The following is a 24,598-nucleotide window of genomic DNA, read 5'->3' as shown; positions in this document are numbered from 1 at the left end:
AAGACTTGCCACTTATAGCACCAGCAAGGTGCTAGCTTGGCCAGCTCACTAAGGAAATCTGTCTTGCTCATCTATCCCTTTTCCTTGAGATAATTAACTAAACAGGCAGCTCAAAAAAAGTGAAACAGGCAGACTCTAATGAGAGGATCTGGTTTGTTATTGTCTGCGGCAAGAACGGTATCTTCTTGGGGCATAATGCAAAGAAGGACTTTATCAGGTCATGCCTCGTTCCTAAGTGAGATCTCAGGACTAGTCATTTCTTATTAAACGGACAAAATACAGAACAAGATTTTTCTTTTTAAAGTGTAATCCCCAACTTGAGAGGAATAGCCTAATTACTAATAGCCTAATGACTAAATGCATAATGGCCCTAGTCACTACACACCTTTTTACAAGTCAAAACACTCCACTGTTTGTTAGAAGCAGTCCCAGTTTCTCTAATTGCCTGTCTTGCTGCCCGTATTGTACATACTCTTCACAGCACATTTGGATTTCTATCCCACATTTGTGTATCATTGCTGCAGCTTTCTATTTTGGCATAGTAATAAAGTGAAATAACAACTTCTCCTTAGTCAAAGGAAAAGGCAAATTTTCATTTCAGTCTGGCCAATTTTGGAGCTCAGTGCAGGTGTAGCTGAGTGCAACGTAAAGCCTGCGGTGTACACACAGTCAAGGCAGATGATGAACTTGTTGCGCACTACATTATGCCATTTATCAGCATTTTACATCTTCAGCCTACAGAAAACCTGCTCAATGCAGTTCAATAAAGGTCACATTTTAAATCAGCTGGCACAATGTCTCTAGTGCCACCCTCTTGACGCTGTTCCCAGCAGACAAATATCCCCGCCATTGTAACTGGCACGTCTTGCTGCCAGGATGGGCAGACAAGCCAAGAACTATTTGGGTGCAGAAAACCAAGCTGTCTTCTCAAGCACAGGATTGATCTCTTCAAGTTTGAAGGGAAGTATATTGCTTACTTTCAAAACTGTGCCTATTGTGTGGATAGAGAATTAAGTATCCTAAAAATAAGCCTTTACACTTTTGTAAGCACCAAATGCCCATTACTAATCCAGTAGAGCAGATAATTTTTTCCATACATTTTCACAGTACTAATTCTGAAGAGCTGGACAGTTTTGTGCACGGAGTAAGTCCGCACTGAAAAGCGGGAGACAAAGCATCACAATAGATCTGTGTCATCCATTAATTCCATGACAAAGAAAATATAACCACAAACAAATGAGAAAAACTATATTCCTTTACAAAGTAAGAACATTCTGACCTTAATTCTGAAAGTAAGAAAACTACTGAAACTTCATTACACTGTAACTACGCATTATTGTCAAACATCATCCAGCCTGTAATCTTCTTACCCGGCTCTGGGGAGTGCATACGTAGCAACATCGTCCCACAAATGGCCTTTTTCTGCTCAGTAGAGTTTCTTTCCATTTTAAAGTGGCAGATCGGAAGAGAGGAGGCCTAGAGTTACACTCTCCCTATGGAACAAAAGAACACCATGTCAATATCCAGCAATATATGTTTTAATGGGTATTTGAAAACTTTTTATTAGAGGTGCTGCCAGAAACACACACAAAATTATCACAAAAAAAAAAAAATCCTGAAACCAATACTTATTTTTTAAAGATTTTTTTCTAAAACAAATTATATCATCTCCAAATGATGTGATTTAAAAACAAAAAACAAAAACAAAAGCAAAAACATTGTGTTGTACTTGTATATCTTAAACATTGCAGCATTTGCTGATGTGTGAAATTTTAAAATAATAACTCTAATACGAAATAGCAATGAAATTGACAGCTGAGAAAAGGTGACGAATTTAACTGTAAATTACACTCTAATGTATAGGTGCTCATAAAATGAGCACTGCATTTCAAGCTTTTACTGGACAACACCCTGTAAAACTGCAATTTGAATATACATGAAACATTAACTCCATTGACTCTGTAGGCTGTTCTTCAGCAGTTTTATTCAAAGCAACATGAAAAAGGAACCACAGTGTTTTCTCCAGTGTTAGGATAAGATTACAGAATGGAAAAAATTAGAAGTGCATTCACAGAACATGTTCTGTTTGTTAGGACACAACAAAAATATACTTAACTACAAGATTTACAAAGACATTGGCTGTTCCCATTAAAGTCTACTGCATTATTGCTTCCCTGAGCATAAGCATCAGGTCCACTGGACTCAGATTTTCTAAACCAACTACTGTAAAGTTTTTTAAAAAAGGGAAGCCACAGAAACAAACCAAAATGAAAAGATAGCAAAGTAAACAGAAATATGTTTAAAATAGCACGTCCAAATGGAAGAGAAGCATGGTAGAACCAGTATCCTTAAAAACAGCACATGGGTTAGAAATACAAATACAGATTATCACATACCCAGCTAGAAAGCCAGCCCACTGAGAAACAACCAGAAAGTCAAAAGCAATGCTGAAGATGACTGAAAATAAAAATATGCACATATCACATCTGGCAAGCTGTATGAATTTGCACTTATTCCAAGGCTAACTCTTTAACTGAAATAAATATGCAACAAAATGCTAAGCCTGGCCCACTCCGTTCTCTATCACCCTCAGTAATGCTAACTCCTCATTAGCCAACTTTGCAGCAAAAATGCTTCTGCTTGCCTCCAAGCTCTGACCAAACTTACCACCACTTTCTTACAAAACCTTTGCTATCTTTTTCGCTTGCTTGCCTATATCCTACTCTCTCACAGATCTCTCTGTCACCGCAGCCTGCTGTGTAATGTATCCTACTCCTAGCTAGATCCAAAACCCAGCTGCGAGGACATCTGTCCTTTTCCTCAACTCTGACCATGTCTCCAACCCTTCTTCTATACCAAGTTCAAACTCCTCCTCTCCAGAGCAGTGCCTAATTCCTCCTGACCTATGCTTCTAAACCAACCAGCACTCAGCTCATCCCCATGTGGCTTTGTGCTTCACCCAACCCTCTCCGTTCCTTCCCCCTTTGTCTCCTCCAAATCCCCAGACTCACTCAACAGAGGACACCGAGTTTTAATAGGCTCCTTATTTATATCCACCAAGTTTCCTCTGCCTGCTGTACTGCATGAATAGCTCCAACTCTAGCGGTTACATCACCATGCATCTTTAGCCTCATGCTCCTTTTCCCTTGCACGTTTCAAAGAAGTACCTCTTTTGGAACAGGAACCAGCTTTCTGTTTGACTTTCTGTTTGACCTCAGTCTGCTACAGAATGAAATTCTGCACGTCTACTATTATATAAAATGATTACTAACATCACACCAGTAGACTGTGAGACTACGAATAGAGTTCAATATGAAGATTTTCCCTATCGAGCAACATTAGTCTTTGGCACAGCACTGAACTGTCTGTTCTTCCTTACATTTCATGTTATATTAAAACCAAAACTGTATCATACACTAGAGATGATCAAAAAAAAGTCCACTTTCAACTTGCATACAAAAACAAGAAAACAAAAGGTAAACATGGCCAGCCACATTGACAATTTTTACTTACCCATTCTTCATTGGAATGCTTACATCTACCGACACTGCACTCTGCTGAGGTGGACACATAAGAAACATCTATCGTTCCAAGGGACAACGCAGTTTCATCCATGACACACGAGTTGAACTGAAGATCAGAAGCTGTAAAATAATATATATTTGTTTATAAAATACTCATGTATATATCGTTTCAGGGATGGGCATCCAACAATTAATTAGCTAACGGGTATTTTTGCACCTTTCAGTAAAAGTTAGATTCTGAAGAAGTTTCACTACAGTCAGAAACCAGCAGGATTTAACCCACCACATTCGATTTTCATGAACGTGGTATACCAATCTGCTGTGTGCATGTTTTTCCTTCCCTTCCCCTCTTCCCATTACAGCTCAAGGCAGCCCCCTTAGGCTTTTCCACTGTTCTTCAGTGCGTGGATTAAACCATTTGGCAACAAGGATACAAAGGACATTTCAGCCGCTTTTAAAAGTTTACTATTCTCTTGCACTACATGACCTCATTCTTTCATCATTTGCTTCTGAAGGACACCAATCAATTTGATAAAATTTCCTTTATGTTCTCTCCCAATCCTACCCCACAGTAAATTTTATGTGCCTGGTCTAGCTGCAGTCAAACCAGTTTACAACCTCCTCGGACGGAGGAGTGCTCCGTGCAAAGCACACCTCTAATTCTGAACGTGCTGCTGACATCAGTGACGTTACGGGCTCGCTGGATTAAAAAGCACTGAAGAGGTCTAAAATTGCACAATTATTTTAAAATGGACGTTTTATCGTTCGTATAGCGAGCAAGGTAAATAATTCTCCCTCGAACAAACAAAAAAAAGGAGGCCAAGCATACCAAAACAGCTTAGAATTGTTTATCTGCAAAAGTCTACACGTTAAACTGTTTTGCTTTAATGTCCCATCAAAAGAGGAATCCCAGCGCTTTTATCTAGAAGTAAAACATAGAGCGGCAATTCTGCCTCCTGCATCTGCCCCTGCAATGACACATTACAGCCCAGCTGCAAGCCATCCCGAAGCGAGACCGTTCCCCTCCAAGATCTGCAAGAGCAAGGCCCAACAGAACCTGAGCCCCGCACCGTGCCTCCCTCGCCCCCCTCCCCGGCACCCCGACCCTCTGGCAGTACCTGCCCGCACCAGGTGCACGCGGCGGGCTCCCAGCACAAACTGGAGCCCGAGCACGCTCAGCCTCGCACTCGGGCATCGTTACACAACCTGAGTACATAAGGGAACCTCTTCTTGGCTGACTCTTAAGTTTCATTTGCCTTTTTTTTTTTTTTTTTTAACCAAAGCACATCAACACTCAAACTACACAATAAATACAAAAAAGAGTCCCTGAATACCTAAAGAATTCAACCGAAGCGTGTCCTCAAATCATGCTCAAGGTGACCTTGGCTGCACCTGCGTACGTAAACGGCCTTTAAAACCCGTATCCCGGTATTTCACAGCCTGCTCGGGCGCTACCAACGTGGCACGTACCTCCGCCGAACGCTCCGCGCCGCCAGGCTCAGGCTGCGAGCCGCCCGCAGGCCGCCATCCCCGCGGGGCTGGGCGCAAGGACCCGGCGCTCTCCCGAGCTCTGCTCCCGCTCACGCCGCCACCGGGGGTGCCGCGTCCCCGCCTGCTGCCAAGGGGCCGGCACCGGCACCGGGACGCCGCCGGGGGTGGCCCCCGCCGGGCAGAGCCTCCGCGCCCACGCGGCTCCGAGCCGCCCGCTGCCGCCGCCGCCGGACCGCCCCCTGCTGCCCGCCTTCGCCCCGCAGCCACCGGGGGGAGCAGCCCCGGCTCCGGCTCCGGCTTCGACCCCGGTCGCTACCCGCGGCGAGGGCTCGGCGACGGCCGCTGCCCCCTGCCCGCCCGGCGGCGCCGGGCCTGACGCGATTTCCTGAGCGCCCGCCGCCATGGCGCGGGCCCGCCCGGCCGCCGCGGCTCCCTTCAGCGAGCCCCGCTGCGTCCCGTCTCCGCACCGCCTCAGGGGGCTCCGGGGGTCCCCGGTCCCGTCCCCTTCGGGCCAAATGTCGCCGCCCGCCGCCACCCCGGCCTCCCCGGGGTCGCTGGGCAGCCTCCCGGCAGCCGGCTCCACCGCCACGCTGCCTTCATACCCCCCCCCTCCTCCCGGCTCCTTTTCTCTCCGATTAGGGCTGCTAAAATAAAAACCCTGAAAAAAATAACACGTAAAAGCGTGTTTGTATGGGGGTACAGCGGCTCGGAGCTGTTGAAATTCGAACAATTGCAGAAAATTCGGGACAGGTATCGATCTGCCTACCTGGCCTTGCGGCGCTGCCAGTTTGTCTTTTGCTGAATGCAAAAGTAAATGTTGATAGAGATTGCTGCACATAAACAAACATGGACTAATAGCATGTCTTGGCTTTGGCAGTCTTGGGCTATTTAAAGATAGCGTTTCTGGGGCTTAGTTTGAGCTACATGCCTGTGGAAAGGCTTGTATCTACGTTTCTTCTTTGAGCCTGCACTGATATTTAATACAGAGCAATACAGGTATAAAGTGACAAAAAATAATAAATCATTTTATGCTATGCAAATATCCCATTTACAGTCTTTTTTTTTTAAGTCACCCAAGGACGTATTCTCCTTCTAGATGCCACTTCAAACTTAGGACAAATGAGAATTACCCATGCTTTTCACACTTAAATGAAATGTGCGAGACTTGATAGACAGAAAACCAAACTGCTACATGCATTTGTAAGTTGCCCCATTTCCCGTGATTATCTGAGGAGAATATTTACTATTCTTTAAAAAAAAAAAAAAATGCTTTCTTAAAAGTATTCTACAGCTTATGGGCCAGAAGAGATTTTAGATCCCTGCTTAGCAAGGAAAGATACTCTATTTGTTGTAAGGTGGGCTTTGGAGTTTACACCTACTTTTCAAACCACAACAAATATAATGTGATCTCATGAAACACACAATTCTTTTAAAAAGATTGTGTTTCTGCAATAAGACACAGCGCAGCACTAGTGCACAGCATATAGAAAAGCACCACCTCCTAGGGTGTTGTATTTTGTATAGCAGAAGGACAATCCCCAACTGTATTTCTCCCAGCACATTCACAACTGAAGTTTTCTCCCAGTTTTCTCATCATCGAGGCCAAGAATTCCAGCCTTGGTTAGCGCTCTGTGTGTCAGTTCTCATGATGATTAGCTCAGATAGTGCCAAACACCCCCTTACAAGTTCTGGTCTCCCAAAGGCATCACAGCCAGCGTCTCTGGCCACTTTGGAATTACAAGCCCATAGCTGACCAGCTTTGTAACAAAGAATTTGACTTCATACCAACTTCTTCCTGAATAGATTTACTGAAGGTCAGCGAGAAAGGGAGGGCAGATTCCGCCTTCATTTGTGCCTGCTGAAGCTAAATGGATTTGTAACTGCTTCGCTAATCTGAGTCTAGCCTAGGAGGCTGTCTATATGAAAAGAAAATACATAAGGGTTTCATCGATCGAGTCAGAGCACTTCTGTCAGACCAGTGACTCAGTTACTGACCTCAGCCCAGCTCCGCTTGCATTACGAGCACCTCACTGCCTCCCTGGGGTGCCCTGGGTCCAGCCGGTCAGGCCTGAGGGGGGAAAGCTGCATCCAAAGGGGAGGCTCTGAACACTGCTCAGAAAAGTGAAATCCAGCATTGCATCACTTATTGTGGTAACTCTCCTTGCATACAGAGCTCATCACAACAGCTGTGGTCCCAGTGTAATGCTGCCGCCTCATTCTGATCACAGTGTCTAGGATGGGCCGGGCTGGGTGGATGAGGCGCAATGAGGCACCCCGAGCTGCGGCTAATGGGGCAGAGCTGCTCTAAAAAAAAAAAAATCACTCTGGAGGAAACAATTCAACAGCTAGATCGTGTGACAGCTGAATAAAACAGAGATGGCAGTGAATGCTTATATCTAGAGTTCAAGAAAATGCAACAAACGTAAAACAGTTAAAATTGTAATTAGTGCTGACTAATCATTTTGTTGCTCCATTGCATTTGTATTTTTACTTGGGAATGTCCAAGTAGGTACTTTACATTATAAAAGACCCTTTGTATTTCTTACATGCAATTTTACCTTCTCTAGGTATGGAATTGCTTTGATATTTTTTCCCCTTTCGCACAGTTTTTAGTGTCAAAATATGGGATCAAACAGTGCACTCAGTTTCGGCATGCTATGATGTAACCCTGAGCAAACTCCCAGCCACGGAGCACACAGGGCTGGTCTGCATCGCATCCCTCTAACAGATGAACTGTAGTGCATTCAGAATCTAATATGGATCCTTTTCCAGGTTGGAAAGTGGTTATTTCTTTGATAGAAGTAGTACAGATAACAGAACAAAACCTCAATGGCATTGTCTTCATTTTTTGCAATTTCTAGAGTCTGCGTTAGTATCATTTATGAGTAGACTGCTTAGGCAGTTCTCTAAACAGTTTTGAAAAAATAGCAAATAAATATTGTATTTTACTTAAACATACTGCTTGTGTGTAATAATAATGATAATAATAATTTGTTTCTGGTATGATTTTAAAGCAGTGTCCTTGTTTTTCTAACCTTAGCAAATTCTTGGCTTATTGTAAAATAAATCCACAGATAATTTTGCCACTCATCTGAAAAGGATAAAGAATTAGTCCAATGGCAACTGCAGCTCAGCAAGATCTTTTTACAGGATACACTTGTATAAATCCTCAGGCTTACTAGTAAAATCTCATTTCAGTATTCAGGGCTTGGTGCTGATGTGTTGCCATGGAATCAGGCAAATGGGAAAAAAATTTGGAATGCTGTAAAGGAACAGGCTTTGAGAGCTGCATGTGTTCCAAAAGACTCAAGTACTGCTGAGCCTTGCTTCCAGAAAACAGGGACTCTGCCCGGCCGCTATTGAAGTCAATGGGAGGTTTGCCACTGACCTCTGTAGGAGTGGGAGCTCGCCTCAGTTTTGCAATACATCTTTTTAAACTTAAATTGAGGTGTTTACTGCGCCTATGAGTCCAGCGAGGTAATTTGCATTTTGTGGCAAACCAACAGATCCCTGGCTCTCCATGAACAAGCTGCAAACCACTGTGCATAGCTGCCTGCAAATGAGAACGAGCTGGTAGGATTCATTTTTTGTCACTAAGGATTACTCCTTCCAACATTCACATTCCTCAAGAAGCGTCCAGCGGAGTGCAACAAAGTACCTGTTTGCTACAGGATGCTGTGGGGGCAAAGGGGGAGCTGGGAAGAGGAGGACTTCTTTTACATCGTGGCTACCCGTGCCCTGCACCCCAGCTCGCCTTCAGCAATTCCCATGATGTCACTTTTAGTAATGGAGACACGTTTACAAAAGAGTACACAGCATCCTCTTTAAAAAGAAACTTTCAGCCCAGGGAGCGCTACAAAAGTTAGGAAACCAAAAACTGCATGAGGAGGGAATAAAGACACAGACAAAGATTCGTTGTTTGCAGCGACCGGACTTGACCTCACGTGACTATGAACAATAATGAATATGCAATTTGGCAGTTGCAGGACTCGATGTCAGCAGTATTTTCTTTGGTATACAATATACTAAGAGCATTTGAGAATGGCAAATGGCCATGAAATGGACTGATAAGATTGTACATAGAAATGGTTTGGCCATACTTTATATCTCCTTTCAGGACAAATGATTTCTCCTCATCTTTTTCATCTCCCTTATCTCGAGAACAAGAGCAAAATTCATTAAGAGCACAGTGACTCTCTCCGATGTAATACAGCACATTGTGATTCTGTAATTTCTTCTCATTCGAATATCATATTTGCTACTTGAAAAGATAAGGGCATTTCAGCCCAAGCTGCTCCTTGCTTTTCCCTTGAATTTGGAATTCACATAGTACAAAAATGGTTTTTGTTCTAACGGAAAGCATTATTGGATTAAAACCAGTATAACTAGCTTTTAAACTTTCAGACAACATAGCACCATTTATCTATCAAGCAATTGCACGCATACTTGTATTACCTACAAATCAGAAAATCTTAAGTATCCAAATGAATTTGCCAGCATTATTAATTTAGGGACACTTACTGACAGAATTTGGAACAAGATTCTCCCACGCTCAGACCTCAAGCAATTTTCTAGCATAACAATTCAAGCTTCCCCATACCTGTGGTGAATAAGGGGTGCATTTTGTAAGAGCAGGTATTTCAGTTCTCTGCTTTTGCTTGTGGAGGACATTTGCAAAGTTGATTTTATCTCAAAAATAACAAAGATGAAACATGGATTTATTGTATATTGGTCTTAAATACTGTGGGATACATCAAAAATATTATGCGTTTGTAAATCATTAAAATCATTGTGTGTGTAGAACTCTGTTATATAAAGGATAAAGTCAGCTTTGTTTCTGTAGATATTTCAAGTTCCACTAAGGGCTTTATTTTATGTCAAGCCCAAAGGACTTTTACTTGTTGCCAAGTGCCCCACAGAAGACAGTGAGAAGGCCAATTTCCTCTCATTTGGTTCCATCTCTAAGAATGCAAAGCTGCACTCTCACCCTCCAAAGAAACAACCAAGAAATGGAAATAAAGAAATCAAAGAAATCTGGGAGTTGAGGGCAGTGAGGACCATTTTGGAGGAGAAAAAAAAAATATATATATATATATATAAATAAATAAAAAGCATAGCATAAAAATAAATCACAAAATCGTGATCTTATCAAATTCGCTGTGACTAATCCTTGAGGGATGGCAAATTGTTCTTGAATAACACAACCCCTAATTATCCTGCGATGCTAGGCAAATCTTTTATCAGTATCTCCAAACGAGGTAGGTTTTACTGCTGAGGTGGGCTCTGCTCTGCAGCAGGTGGCTTTAGAAGGGCTTTTCACGTCTCACAACTTAAAGCACTGTGGATGTTGGAAGTCTGGATCACAGACAGCTATTCCAACCACCAGTGCAGAAGAGTTTTTACAACAGATTATGACACGGGGTTTCAATCACACGATGTCGCACCCCTGCCCTGTGTTATGGGTATTCGGGACCTCAGCCACCAAGGTCTCCCAGCCCGGAGCCCTGGTGTCGGACACTAGCCATGGAGCTGCTGCCACTGGCCATCACGTCCCCAGGCATGGGAGAGGCGTTGGTACTGCACTGACAAGGCTGGTGTCAAGTCATAGGTGCTGCCATGTGGCCACAGGAGAGGCTTAACGCTTCTGACGTGAAAGCCATAAGACTCGTTGGTTGGGAGATTGTGTCAGAATCTTTGGGACATCTTCTGCAAACACCTCGGGAGGTCTATGGGGTCTGTTCTGATCTGGTGCAGTGGTCCTGACGCAGACTGCCACGTGGACTTGATCATCCTTGTGGGTCTCTTCCAACTCAGGATATTCTGTGATTCGATACATTCCAGTGAAGAAGTCATCGCCCCCATATTTTACAGTCTCCTGTTTGATTATCTGTTCTGCAGGTGAGCAGAGCCATCTCCAAAATGCAAGCTCCCCACAACCCTCTGCCCAATTTAGCTGGGCAAAAAAAAGGAGTTCACTGATTTTGGTTCTGCAAAAAGTAAACCTGAACTTTCCGTAGTTGTCTAGACGTATTTCTTGGTTTTTTTTTTTTTTTTTTTGGAGGTCAGTCTGACGGAAAAATACAAGGTCTCTAGGCTTCAGGTTGTCATATATATCTATAATTTTACATTATTGCAATTTTATCTATAAACAACAAAAAAATAAACAAAAAGGAAGCTATACATTTTGTTTCAGCACTACAAAATTGACTAAGAACACTGATGAGTTGTGTTGTGTTTTTTTTTGCCTTGGGCCTTCTCTTTGCACTAATCTGGCTTCACTGGTTGTTACATTTCTATTCTGACATTCCAATCATGTTGAGAAATTTTCCCACAGTTTGTTTCCCAAGCAAAAGCATTTTTCCTACTCACATTTATGTGTGTTCTGGATCTGGAAACTGTAGAAAAATATTCTTGAGTCCTATGCCTAGGCCAACAATTGTACTCTACTGCCAGATTTCACAAGCTATCAGTAAGCATTTGATGAAAATAATACTGATTGACCGGGCAAAAGTGTAACTTTCTGTTATTAAATAACAGATATTCATCTCGCAACAGGATAAAATCCTACTCATTTTTTCTTTTTTTTAAATGCTTGAAGCATAACCTAGTAATTTCCCAAGCTCCTTATACCTTTTTGACATCAGAAATCTTTTATGCATGTACCCTAGACTATTAAATTGCTTAATTATTCCTGGATATTCACTTGGAATAGCAGAATTCTTGAATATCTTCTCTTGTAAATAAATGATATTTTTGCAGCTCTGTCCTTTCCACTTTATCAAAGGTCAGTGCATATTACTAGCTTGGTATTTTGTACATGGTCAACCATTGCTTCAGGAAAATTACATGGTGCATAGCGTGACAGGGCGGTTTTGTAAAGCTCTTTGTGGGCTTAGGACTGAGTCGCTCCACAGGTCTTTCGGATTTAGGAACCATGTTTATTCTGCACTTTCCTCTTTATTTCTCTCTCCATAGCAAGAGCAAAGCAAAATATGTCTTTGGAGGGTTTTTGTTTACCTTATATTCAGTGAGAGTTACTGCAGCATCTCCCAGATCAAACGGAGCTCCACCACTCAAGCTGAGTTGTTTCCCCAGCTTTTCTTGTTGATGAATTTTCTGTGCATTTTCACCTGTGACATTTCTCGTATATATCTTTTTGCAGTTATTATTCAGTATTTCTTATATACACATTTAGAATGTGATAACTAAGTTAAATTAAAAAAAAAAATACAAGCAACAAACAACCACCATGGGAAGCAATGCCAATGAAATGGGGATAAAAATGTTATACAGAAATTGGATGCACGTAGGGGCCAAAATAAAAGGGATGAAAGTGCGCGCTGAGAAACAAACAAATTCACTATAAATCATTGTGATAAGTTAGAAATGGTAAAACAAACAAACGATCAATCAAACAAAAAACACCTTGAGGTTTAAGTTGACAATAGCATGAGCAACTAACATGGTGCCACATCTAGTTGTATTTCCAATACAACTAGAATATATTCCTGCATTATTTGGAAAGTGTTGTTATTAGGAAAGATATAAAACCTTGTCTACAATACCACATTCAGTGCAGCTACCATACTCCAAGCAGATGACTTCCCACTGTAACAGGTACAGAGGAGGGCTAATAGAATAATCTTTACAAGTTCATGGTGATTAACTCTAAAAAAAACAATGATCAGGAAGGAGGCTTCTTTCTAGAAATCCCTCAGGGAAAACACCATACAGGGAAGTATGCCAGCGTGAGCTACAAGGTAAAATTGGCACAACGTAAAGCAAATGAGTAAGCACTGGCCAGATTGGAAACTGGAAAAGGCTCCTATGCAGCTAAAAGGTAATTTCTGGAACAACCTTTCAAGAGGATTATGGGGAAAAAAAATAGATTTATCATGGGATCATCCAGACATTTCTGACCATTCTTTGTTCAGTTTTAGCTCCTCTGGTGGATCATTAGTGCATCTGGACCAGGGGGTATCATCAATAATCCCAATGTGATGAAAGATGAAGCAAGATTTCATAGTTTGTTTACATTAGGATCACAAATTGTAGCTATAAATATCTTAGACACCATATTTTAACTAATATTTCAAGGGCTAACATAGTTATCTGTTCATGATCAGCCCTCTAAGTGAGAACCAATATATTTTGAAACGTGATTTATTTTCTAATCTAGGCCTTGTTAAATCTCATATAGCCTGGGTCAGATTGATCTTGAGAAAAAGTTATCTGTATCTCTGTACTTGCAAAATCTGGAAGCAGAACAACCAATGATCAAAGAGCCTGAATGCCATTTTGCAACTTCACTGTCAGTAGCACAGCCCACTCTCTCCACTTCTCTGTTCCATCTATCCCTCTGGTAAATATATATAAGATGGCTTCTGAACATAGATGTGACACATTTTATATTCACGTGTTCAGTTGATATTCACAACTGAAAAAGGCTCCACTCAAAGAAAGATGTGCATTTTCAGAGGACCACAACAGAAAATATATGCTGATGGGACGCTGCAGTAAACAAATGCTTTAAATCTAACTTGTGGGGCCTGCTATTGGGATTCAAATTAATCATTCAGGAAAGTGTTAAATTAACGTCAGAGAAGGAAAGAAGGTAAGTGTTACTATAGTTAACAACATTGCAAATTACAACCCTGTCTACAATCCTGATTTAGATTTAATTTTTTTTAATTTTTCTTAAACTCAGATTTCCCCCTAATCTCAAGTCTCTTCAGTTTTCTCCATTCCAGGCTAAACTCCATAGTTAGTGCAATGTCCAAGACATGTTTAGACTCTTTCCCTGGTACAGATGCCAGCTTGGCTTAATTAAAACTAGATTAAATAAAATAAAATGGCCTAACACAGTAGATTAGCATAAAATCAAAAAAACTTTGTGACTGTTGACTTCTGATGTCTTCTCTGCCTACATGTTACTGTGTTTCAGATGATCTAGCCTGAAACCCCTGGGGTAAAAACATGGCAATACAAAAGTCAGTGGTGAAACTCCCACCCAAACCAGGAGAGCTGCATCACACTGTTACATGCCAAAAATATAACAGGCACTATATTACAGGATAACACAGCTACATGTTTTCTGGTGCCTATTAGATCTTATACTGGCCTTCTGATTTAATAAAGCATTTGGTTTATGTAGGAACGATTTAATCAAGGTAAAATTATTTCAACCGAGAGTAACTTTTGAAAACATGCTTACATTTATCAGTAGTGATTTGTCCAGGATACCTCATGGAGCTGCAATCTATGCATCCTTTCGTAACAGGCATTAAGAAGCAGTTACACAACTTAATGCAAACACCACCAACAGATGAAAAACCCATGGCACAGACAGGATCTTGAGTAATAGTCAAAGCAGTGCCAGAAAGCAAATTCTACCTGCAGAAAGCTTTTTTTTTTTTTTTTTTTTTTCTTTTTCCATGTTAAGTGCACCTCAAGAGACGGTCTGAATTTCAGTGGCTGGTAGGCAGGTAGTAAGTACCTTTGTAAGTCTTAATGCACAGTCTGCCAACAAGTGGCACTTTATTGTAAAACTTTTGTTTTTCAAAGCTTAATAATACAAACTTTGACCAACACTGACACAAAATGTGTGTGCAATTCAACTCATATCTTTACTGACTGCAATAATAAACTTTTGATCTAAAACAAACAGATCATTAGCAAACAGATATTGTTGTGCACTGTGGTTACTTGGGCCTCTCTCCTCCTGTGATCCCTTTCTTTCACTCACTGTTCACATGCTTCAAGTTTGATGTGTGAGCCTGTCTTCGTGGTGCCAGGGCCTTGCAGCTTTCTGAAATTCAGCACAAATAAGGAACACATGCCATTTCTCTGGGCACAGTTTATTAGTGCCCCTTAATCATAACTGGCAATGCTTTCATCTCAGGCATTAGCTTAGGTCACAGGGTATGTCTAAATTCAGGCAGCCATGCCCGTAGATAGAGGTAATCTAACTTCAAGAAACATTATTCCATTAGCTATCTGCACTATCTTCAGAATACTTTTTGAAGTTGGTGCTATTTCTTGATGAATGACTCTCATTTTCTACAAAAGGTGCATTCCAAGACCCCTTTCAGATACTTTATACTGCAGAGATTTAAGTGCCATACAGATTATTTGATGGGACAGATTGCAGTCACTTGACATCAGTAGAAACTGGGATGACTCCAAATTTTTACTGGTATTCTACAAATACTTGTATTCTCCAAATTTCTAGTGGTATTCTACTAAAAAATAAAAATAAAAAAAAATCCCAGCCACTATAAAAGACTCAAATTCAAGACTCACATGCATAGCAAGACATAACTGTATGGTCAGAAATACTTTTTGAGAGATGCTTACTTTATCAGCGTTTAGCTATATTACATCTTTAGAAAATACTCAAGTATTTTATATACCATCATGCCTGGAAGGATACACTTCCAGGGCTTTTTTAGTGCAACATTGCCTGCTTCCTTGACGGAGATGTTTGCAATGGGTGAAGTGGGTAACATGCTTGCACTGAAGATATTCAAACAGCAGTAAAATATTAGCACTGGATGATTAAAGCACATGGATCTTGGCTGCATTGAAGGGACCTGAATGCTGAAAGAAGGGAAAGATTTGTTTTTACCTTTTTCTTCATAGCTTGATCAACTCATCCAACTTCTAACCTGCTAGTCTGAGGTCTTTTATTTTCCTTTTTGATTTTCCTTGTTTTAAGCTTCAGTGTCTCCAAAACCTCAGCCACTTGGGAATACTTAAATACATTCATAGTCACTAAAAATAAAAATTAGTCATCAAAGAACAAGGACCAGGCTTAAGAACTACCTGAAAACCTGCCCCCTCCTGATTCACCCTTTCCCATTGTTTTTCCCTCTTCTCTCAACAGAAAGCAACTGTGTCGGTGCATTGGGTTGCTTTGTTTTTGGTTAAAAAAATGCTAAAAACTAGAGACCAGCTGGGAGGTCTACAGTGAAATAGTAGGGAGATGGGTGAGCTAGTATGGGAGATGATCCACGTGAAAAGTAAGAGGTTAGCAAAACCCTGACCCTGGTCCAAGCACAGAGATGGGAGGAAGAGCTCAGGGAGGGACAGAAGCTGTGCCAAGTATCCCTGCCATTAGCAGATGCGTATGTGCAATTGTGCTCCACGAGTCATATCCTACCTCTTGTGGGGAGAAACGTTGTTTCGTAAAATTGAATTAGAACAGAGCATAAGGATGGGGGAGGGAGAGTCCCAGGAGGAAAAGAGACTTCATGGAGAATGAGGTCAAACCTCTGCTGAAAAAAAGTACATTCTTCACATGATTATCCAGGTTAAGGCTTAGTTTTGTTTTCTGGGGGGTGAAAAAAGGAAAATAACTTAAATACTCCTAGCATGCCTTTTCCCTCATTTCAATTTCCATTTTAAATATACGTATATACACATATTTTTTAGTTTTGTTTGTATGCTGAGAATTGAATTTACCAGAACATATTTGAACTTAATCCCTAACTAAAAGTAAAGTCCATTTGTCAAAGCCCTTAAAAGTGGAGTCATCACCAAAGGATGCTTTTCTTGAACAAGGTGTTCTCCTAAATAGTATTCTTTGCTACAGCTTACATCCAATTCAGATGTGATTGAAAACACTGTAATTATATCAGTCAGGAACATATTTTTTTTCTTAATGAAATAGTTTGCTAAGTGGTTTCTGCCACCTACATATTGGAGGCCACTATACTGTCATATAGGCTATTTTCCTTCCTTGCAAAATCACCCCACTATTGGCAAAGTGCCACTATACCTCTATATACATGCCTAACTGCTGCGTACAAACTAAGGATCTATGAGTATAGGAGAATCTGGGAAAACGTGATGAAGCATTTATTTATTGTCTTCTGAATTCCTTTTATCTTCATCTCTTAATTTTTTTTAATGCTTGTTTGTACTGGTTACTCCAGAATTGTCTGTCACCTACAACATCCTAATTGTATTGCTTTAACTAACAGAGAGTTATGAAATTATTCTGCAGATTTATTTTTAACTGTGGATTTTCCTTCCTTGATTAAAAAGGGACAATAAAGGACCATACGAAAAGATAATTGTAAAGCAGGTCACAATTCTAAATAAAATAAATAAATAACACTTAAGTTTCTCCGTCCTAAACAATTCAGTTCCCTTTGCTCATTGTAGGAGACTTGCAAACTATGAATTTCCCACTCCTCACTCTGCCTGCTAGTATCCTGAGCACTGTATGGGCACCTCTAGCTATATTTTCTTTTCCTCTTCAGGAAAAAGAAAAGATGTTATTTTCCTCTCCAGGGGAAGAAGAAAAACAAACAAACAAACAAAACAACAGACAAAATAGCCACCATCTTACCACATCTGACCAGTGCTGACAAATGCGTGGTCACGAACAAGGACAGAAGTTACATCTGCCTGGATGAAGCATGATTCATATTTAGAGGGGAGGTACCCAGGAGATGTGCCAGGGATTATCTCCGTCCCCTGCTGTTTTATCTGCCTTGCTGAGGCATTTACATGGCTCCCACTACTGTGCCCAAATACATAGGAACATACAGCTATTCTTACAACACCCAAGTAAAGAGGAGAGATTATATGGGTTATCTCAGGTCAGAAGTTTGAAGCAGAACAGATCATTACACTGACTTCACAAGCACTTGATCAGTAGAAGGTGTTTATCAACCATTTCTATATAAATCAACACCTAGCCCCATTCCTAAAACATTTATGCTACTAAAAAAGTCATCAAGAATTCCCATCTTGGAGGCTTTACTGGAAAGGAACCAATGGTTCTAATGAACAGGTGTTTGGCTCATAGCAGCTTCTTCTGGTTCACATCAAATGCTCTGGCTGTCAAGATAAATATATTTCATAACAAGACTTCTAAATTTCTATTTTAGTCAATAATTTAAGTCATAGAGCACCTAGTAAGACTGTATTTTCCGTTTCCCATATGAACATAAAACTGTGTCTATTTCTATTAGATTAAGATGTCACTAGCCCTCCCATGCCTTCATTATTTTTTTTAAGTTAGACTATCAGAACATGCTTTCAAAGAGACTTATACCTGAAATTAATTTAGAAGCAAAGTATACCTGTTTACATGCATCAAGAAGTTGATGATATGACTATATGTATATGATCTTGTTTGTTTACTGAAGCCAGCTGTGAGATTTCTGCATGGGACACAGGCGTGTTAACACCTGCCATGAGTAAGTTCAGGCTGATAGTTGGATGGATGTCACCTGTCGCTTCTCCTGTAGAAGTACCTACTGTTGTCCGAGCAACACATTACACACCCCTTAGCCCATAACCTCTACACACCTGTTTTGACATGAATGAGGGAATGACCCTCTTCTTTATACAATCATTTATGATTCCCGTATGATACCATACAGTCAGAAAGTATTAACATGTTTATAATTATTGTTATCTCTAAAATGGTAAAACACCTTCCTACCTGGTAGGATGTTGGGAAAGACGATTAGCTATTATTTGGAGAGGCCCTTAAGACTGCTGAATGCTAATTCCTTGAAGAGAGAGACATGTATAATCCACTGACAGTTGTTTAACAAACACCCAGGACATCGCCTCTGTGGTCTTTACAGCTGCTTTGCTTAGTAGCCAAGAGAAATAAGCAAGGCTTGAATGCTCAGAATTAATAATGGGTTTGGACAACATTTGGCTATGAAAAATAGTGTTTTCAGTATGTTGACATCTTTTCCCTTAAAACACCTAATATTCCAGTTTTATCTAAATATTTCTTTTTATCTTGTATCAGCCTTCTAATGCATTACTCTCTCATCATTTTATTGGTCAATACATGTTCATGCTCAATGAGCTTAATCAGTAATCTTTTTTAGATTTCATCTAAGAAATGTCTTCTTTTTTTTTTAGTTGTTTAGTTTCTAAATTAACTTTTATGTTTTATTCCTTATTTCAGAGTCACAACACTAAGTTCTAGATACATAGACAAAGTCATCATGATGGAAAGTCTGTCACCAATAAAGGTACTGAGGGAAAAGCAAACAAGAAGGAAATGTCATGAAATTCCAGAGGGAAAAGACACTTTCTGCAGCAGCACCACTGCAGCAATGCCATGAAATTAGTTTTCAGCACGTATTTCATAAATTTCTATTTTTACTGGTGATGATTCAAGCTTAGTAAAAATCAAAGGGCTTGGACTGGAACTGATGGCACAACAATGCTAGATAGTTTCACACAATACACCTATTCAAACAGCTCCTGGAAGTTACAGTCTCTACCTCTCAAATCTCCATGCTGAAATATCATTGTGGCTATTTCATCAGCAAACAACAAGAGCTTTAAGATTAATTCAATACACTAACCTTAACATGGTTGAGTCAGATCTGAGAGCCAAACAATTCTAAAATGTTCTTAACACATTTTAACAACACCTTGCACTAGAGCCAGTAAGATATTTTTGCGTGAAAGATACCAAGTATTATATAAGTTAGACTTTATGGGACTTTTTATTGTAGTTCAAATCTAATTTCATACCAAATTACAAACAACTTTGACCCAATCACTCGCTGGAAAATGAAGATGTTAGCTCAGAAATATTGCAACACTGCCCTATGGAGATGGACAATCAGCTCATGGTTTGACACTGTGTTATCAGTGACGTTGCTCTGTTTCAGGAGAGATGTAATTTGAATACTTCCTGTCTTCTTTCTCCAAAGTGTGCCAGGAGCCTTGGCTATGCTGTATGTTGTGCAACGTCTTCCCTGTCTTAGTGCACCTTGAGAGAGATCTTGAGATAGAAGTTCAGGCACTGAAATGTATCTTCCAGGGCTCTATATGATATTTCTGAATAGGCAAGCATTTCAGTTTTCTCTTTAGGAAATCTTTGGACAAATCCGTCAACACAGACTAACTTTTCTCTGTTCTCTTTATAGAGACACATTCCACATACACACAACTACGATGCATTTATAAATAGCATAAATAGGTTAATATAGACATAAGTTCAAGTCCTGGCCTTCAGCATTTGTTCAGCCGAACAGTCCTCTTTCTGGAGACGAGTCTCACTGATGCTAAAGAGGCCTGTGACAGTATATATTACTCAGAGGAACCAAGACGCAAAACTTGAAATTCACTTCCAACTCATTCATTATGCATGTATGGTTTCAGTTCTCTTAATGGCAGGCTCACATGGATCATACATTTTAACTACATGTTAGAAAGAAGGAAATCTATACATTAACAAGAGGAAAGAAAAACTAAGTTCCACTGTTCACCATTCAGTGGAGATGGAAATCTACTCATGAATAATGCTGAGAAGGCCAAAATGTGTTGTGTGTTTCCATTTTCCATAACTACTGCAAATAACAATTCAGGGAGTGCTTTAGCTAGTAAATAAAATATTCTAATGCATATTTTGCAGATTCTGGTTCTCTTTATACAAATGCTATAAAATATTATTTAACCTGTTCTTTCTGTGGTGTTTTTTTTTGTGTGTGTGTTTTTTTTTTTTTTCCCACTTAGGCTCTTAGCACATAGTTAGAATTAATTTTGCTAAACTTTTGGACACAAAAAGTTTGAAAGTCTTGAATAATTTCACTTTCTTATCATCTACTATGTGACTTCTTTCCATGTGAAGTAGTGAACTTCTAACTTGCCTTTTATTTTCTTTACATTTTCATTATGAAATCTTTTCTTTTTGCTTTGTATATAAGCCCCCAAATATGTATCAGTTTAGCTTTCCTGACTTTATTTCTGTGTTCTTCACCATCATTCTCATCCTCAGATCTATCTCCTTCCTCCTACTTTTGATACACATTTCACTTTGATTTTCAAGTCACAAAAGCAATCCTGATGCAGCTTTGTCAGTTGTGGGAAGCGTGTAGACACAGCTTACTCCAAATCAGAAGGTTCAGTTTTAAGTCTTTTTAAATGTATCCCTTACAAGAAATTAGATTATTACATACCAGTGCCCAGGAAAATCCACTTGCTGCTATGGTATGGTTAGTAGATATTCTGATAAGTGAGAACACATTTGGTGCTAATCAGGTGAGAAAGCCTGAAATAGCAACAAAGAGAAGCATTGTGGGTTTTTAACCCAGAGGAGGTAACCACCTGGGACGATATTGCATGCATTGTAAACACAATATTGTAACCACAGCTCTAGCCCAAGGGGAGCTGTGATTCTCTTTCCCTGGCCATGTGCTAGACCTACAAGGGATCCAACAGGCTACGAGGTACAGGTGTTGCTTTAGTGCACTCAGAAGAGATGATCATTTGGTGTTGTTCTGAAAAATTAATAACAGAAAACTGGAATGGACTTAAAGGTGCAAACAAATTATACAAGTTATGTGACAAATTCTGCTTTTCTGTCTGCTTTCTCTGTGCCCCCTACAACACAGAAAATTCATCCCAAGTCCTACTTAGTCTCGCTAATACTGAGAGATTACTGAGAGGCTAAGGAAAAGCTGACCTGGAATGAAGGTCATACTGGGTGAGTTTCATCCAGCTAAGCTTTGACATCTATATCTGTACCTCACTCTGGAAAGAAACATTCATTTCTAGGGCAGAGTTCATCTCATCCTAAAGTGGATGACTCGAACATTCAGATGCATCGCTCCTAACAGGCTCTGAAGGAGCCTGTTTCTCTGCACTGAGCACAAAATTAGCTTCAGGTGACTAACCAAAACAGAGACAAACCACTGACTTCTAGTGCTGGGCAGGGTAAACCCCAACCCAATTGGCAAAACTTGACCGTACACTACAAAGCAAATAATTGGGGAGTTTATATAGATGCACAGGACTAGCATAAAGCCCTGATGTATTTGTATTTACCCACTGGAACAGCTCAAGGAAGTCAAAGCTGGACTTCAAAATATGAAGCTCTAAACAACTTCAGACTGATCATCAAAGGCTTTAACCAGCTCAAATCTATTCCAGCAAATAGATTTGCAGCTGGATTCCTGCAGCTGGTCTTCCCTGCAGGGTTGTTTCAGTCCTTGGAGTAGATGTTATCTTCTCACTGAAGATCTCAAAGGATCTAGCTGTGATGGAGCTAATTATAGGTAATCTGCTGATACGTGATTAAATATTCTCACCAGCACAACTTGCAGGTTGTGTGGTATGCTCTGCTATGCCAAGCAAGAGGATCTGACATTGAACGGTAATAAATACCAGCTCGGACTGCAGGAGATTAGTGATTTGAAGCACCTGTTGTGTGACAAAGACATCCATGCCAGCAACAGCTCAGACGAATTCCCTTAAACAAGGAGGCCTTGTCATGTACTTGTTAGGAAACAAAGTCTTCATTAATCACAATTACGGAATCATTTCTGAAAATTTATTTTTTATTACGGACCAGAGGAGGAGCGGATGCAACTCCTGATCCACCCACTGTGCTCAATCTGCTACAAATATAGCAAGAAGAGACAATTCTTCCACTAAGGAGACTGCAAGCTAAAAATACAAGGCGGAGGCTGAAGGGCAGCCAAAGGCACACAGGGTGGTATGCTGTGCCTGTGATCACCCCGCTGGTCTGTGCCCAAGGGCTGTTCTCTGTCCCTGCAACACTGCTTATACAGAGTGACTGCAGAAATTAAAAAGCCTCTAGAGACCACTAAAAAGAAACTGCATGTAATAATGTCTTTCACACTGTCCTTAAGCTAATATGAAGCCAAAGTTTTCAGTCAGTGCAATACCGAATGAGTAGCTGCCTAGTTTTCTGTAAGACCGATGGCAGGACCTGCTTCTGAATGACTAACGCTACCAGCACTGTCTGAGAAGTGATAAAGCCAGTAGTGGTGTTTGATCAGGAGTAGTCTCAAAGTGAATTGGAAGAACTTGGAAGTTGTTTTACAGAAACCATTCTGCAAATCACCTAGCGAGCCTTAGGAGAGGTCCAAAGCACTGCAAAAATCATTGAACTGGACACACAGGCTTTGAAAAAGATCTTTCACCTACACCAAATTCTCAGAGTGCTCCTAGTCTGAACACAAGGAACTACAAAAAAACAGGAATATGTTCCATACAAAAACCAAAAGGTTCAACAATGGAACATAAGTGATTCAGCCTTCTACATCTAAAAAAAAAAAACCATAACCAATACAAAAATAAGCATACCTTGACCGCAGAATCTTGGTGTCAAGATGAAATTATGTCCTCCCAAAAGTTTATGCCACTGTCAAACACACCCAAGGCTGAAAAATATACAAGAGACCCCAATGAGCATGGTGAGTTTCAAAACAAGTCCAAAATGTTCTGTTCAAGTCACTTCTTGAAAGTTGCCCTTAAATGTGAAGCAGCCAAATGAGGAAAAAAAAAAAAAAAGCAATACAATTAACAAAATAAAATTGCATCAAAGTACTACCAACAGAAAATTAAACATCTAAAGAAACTTCTGATTCCCTGCAAGGTGGCTAGCATGTACGTATACCTAAATGTGACAGGTTTTATTCCTATGCACGGGCTACTTGATGTATTTATGTTTGGAACTGATCTGTTGCACAATGCAAGAACAACACAGTAATAACAGAGCATAAATCAGTTTCCTTGGCACCAGGGTCTAGATGGCAATAACCTGCAAATAACACATGACTCATTGGCAATTCCCTTTCATTTGCTTATTTAAAGGGAACAATATCGAAATTTATGAAATTATGCCCATACAGTCAGCTATATCCTATTTAGATAGCCAGTTCATATAGGTGCTGGCACTGAGTCATTTTGTCCACTAACCAGGTTCCTGAGCCAAAGATTATTAACCAAAAGCAGTTACAAGAGGATGATGAACATGACACAAGTAAAGCAGTATCCTTAGGCCATTACATCTATGACAAAACAACTGCTATCACGTAACAGCAGAGCATAATCTACAAATGAATTAACAGCTCTCTGATTTACAGGTGGGAGAGATATGTTTTCAAAGGGAAGGTGGCAGACAATTTGTTTTGAAAACAGTTAACGCCTTCAATAGTAGGATAATAAAACTTAAGCCACAGTTGCAGGTTGTTTCAAGAAGAGCAGGAGACATGCAACCACACCACAGGAGAGGTCCTGGCCTCCTTGACGTGCAACCGAGAAATGTCGCAGTTTTAAGCCTTGCTTTTTACACCTGCTCAGTTCCATAAGAATAATACAGGGAGCAGAAATTCAGCATAGGGAAGTCAGGTGGTGGATACAACACACTTCCAAACACTGCAGAGCTAATTACCGCCCTGGAATCACACTCAATTGATAGCGTGGGCCGAATAGACGCTGGGGTTTTTAATTGCTTGTTGCTATATTAATGTTACTTTTATAGTGATTAGAAAAGACATGACTCAGAAACGAGCCACCACAGGAATGACAAACGTTTCAAACTTGAAAGAAATGTACTGGTCTTTCCTGATGAAGATCCATCAGGAGGTAAGGCAGTGAAAACGAAAGAGAATCTCACAGCAGATAAAATATTTTTCTTAGCCCATACATATTATTAAATATCTATTAGACATGAGTAGCATACAGTCCTGTGGGGAACAAAATTGGTATAGTCAAGTTATCTGTGCAAGTGGTTTGGAAAGACCAGACCCTTCTAGAGAGGAGAACCCCAGTGAGTAAATCCT

The 24,598-nt window shown here is 40.4% G+C and overlaps 1 protein-coding gene across 7 annotated transcripts in view; it reads right to left on the bottom strand.

Annotated features, from left to right (window-relative positions):
- GPAM (glycerol-3-phosphate acyltransferase, mitochondrial) overlaps positions 1-23,140 on the bottom strand; it is a 48,899-nt gene extending 25,759 nt beyond the window's left edge. Inside the window, exons 1-3 of one of the 7 annotated variants that reach the window (XM_048060414.2) lie at positions 23,118-23,140; positions 3,514-3,644; positions 1,371-1,493 (exon numbers count right to left, since the gene is read on the bottom strand). In XM_048060414.2, coding sequence (XP_047916371.1) covers positions 1,371-1,493; positions 3,514-3,615 — 225 coding nt within the window. In that variant the 5' untranslated portion in view covers positions 3,616-3,644; positions 23,118-23,140. Of the gene's footprint in view, positions 1-1,370; positions 1,494-3,513; positions 3,645-4,858; positions 4,969-4,994; positions 5,462-5,781; positions 5,924-12,032; positions 12,491-17,370; positions 17,521-23,117 lie in introns of those variants that run through there. The other 6 variants (XM_067000607.1, XM_067000608.1, XM_048060410.2 and 3 more) reach the window with 6 other exon arrangements.
- Between the last annotated feature and the right edge of the window lie 1,458 nt (positions 23,141-24,598).

The sequence above is a fragment of the Anser cygnoides genome, chromosome 7 (assembly GCF_040182565.1).
Source record: "Anser cygnoides isolate HZ-2024a breed goose chromosome 7, Taihu_goose_T2T_genome, whole genome shotgun sequence".
NCBI classification, from domain to species: Eukaryota; Metazoa; Chordata; class Aves; order Anseriformes; family Anatidae; genus Anser; species Anser cygnoides.
The sequence above is the reverse complement of the archived record's forward strand: the minus strand, read 5'-3'. Positions and strand labels throughout refer to the sequence as shown.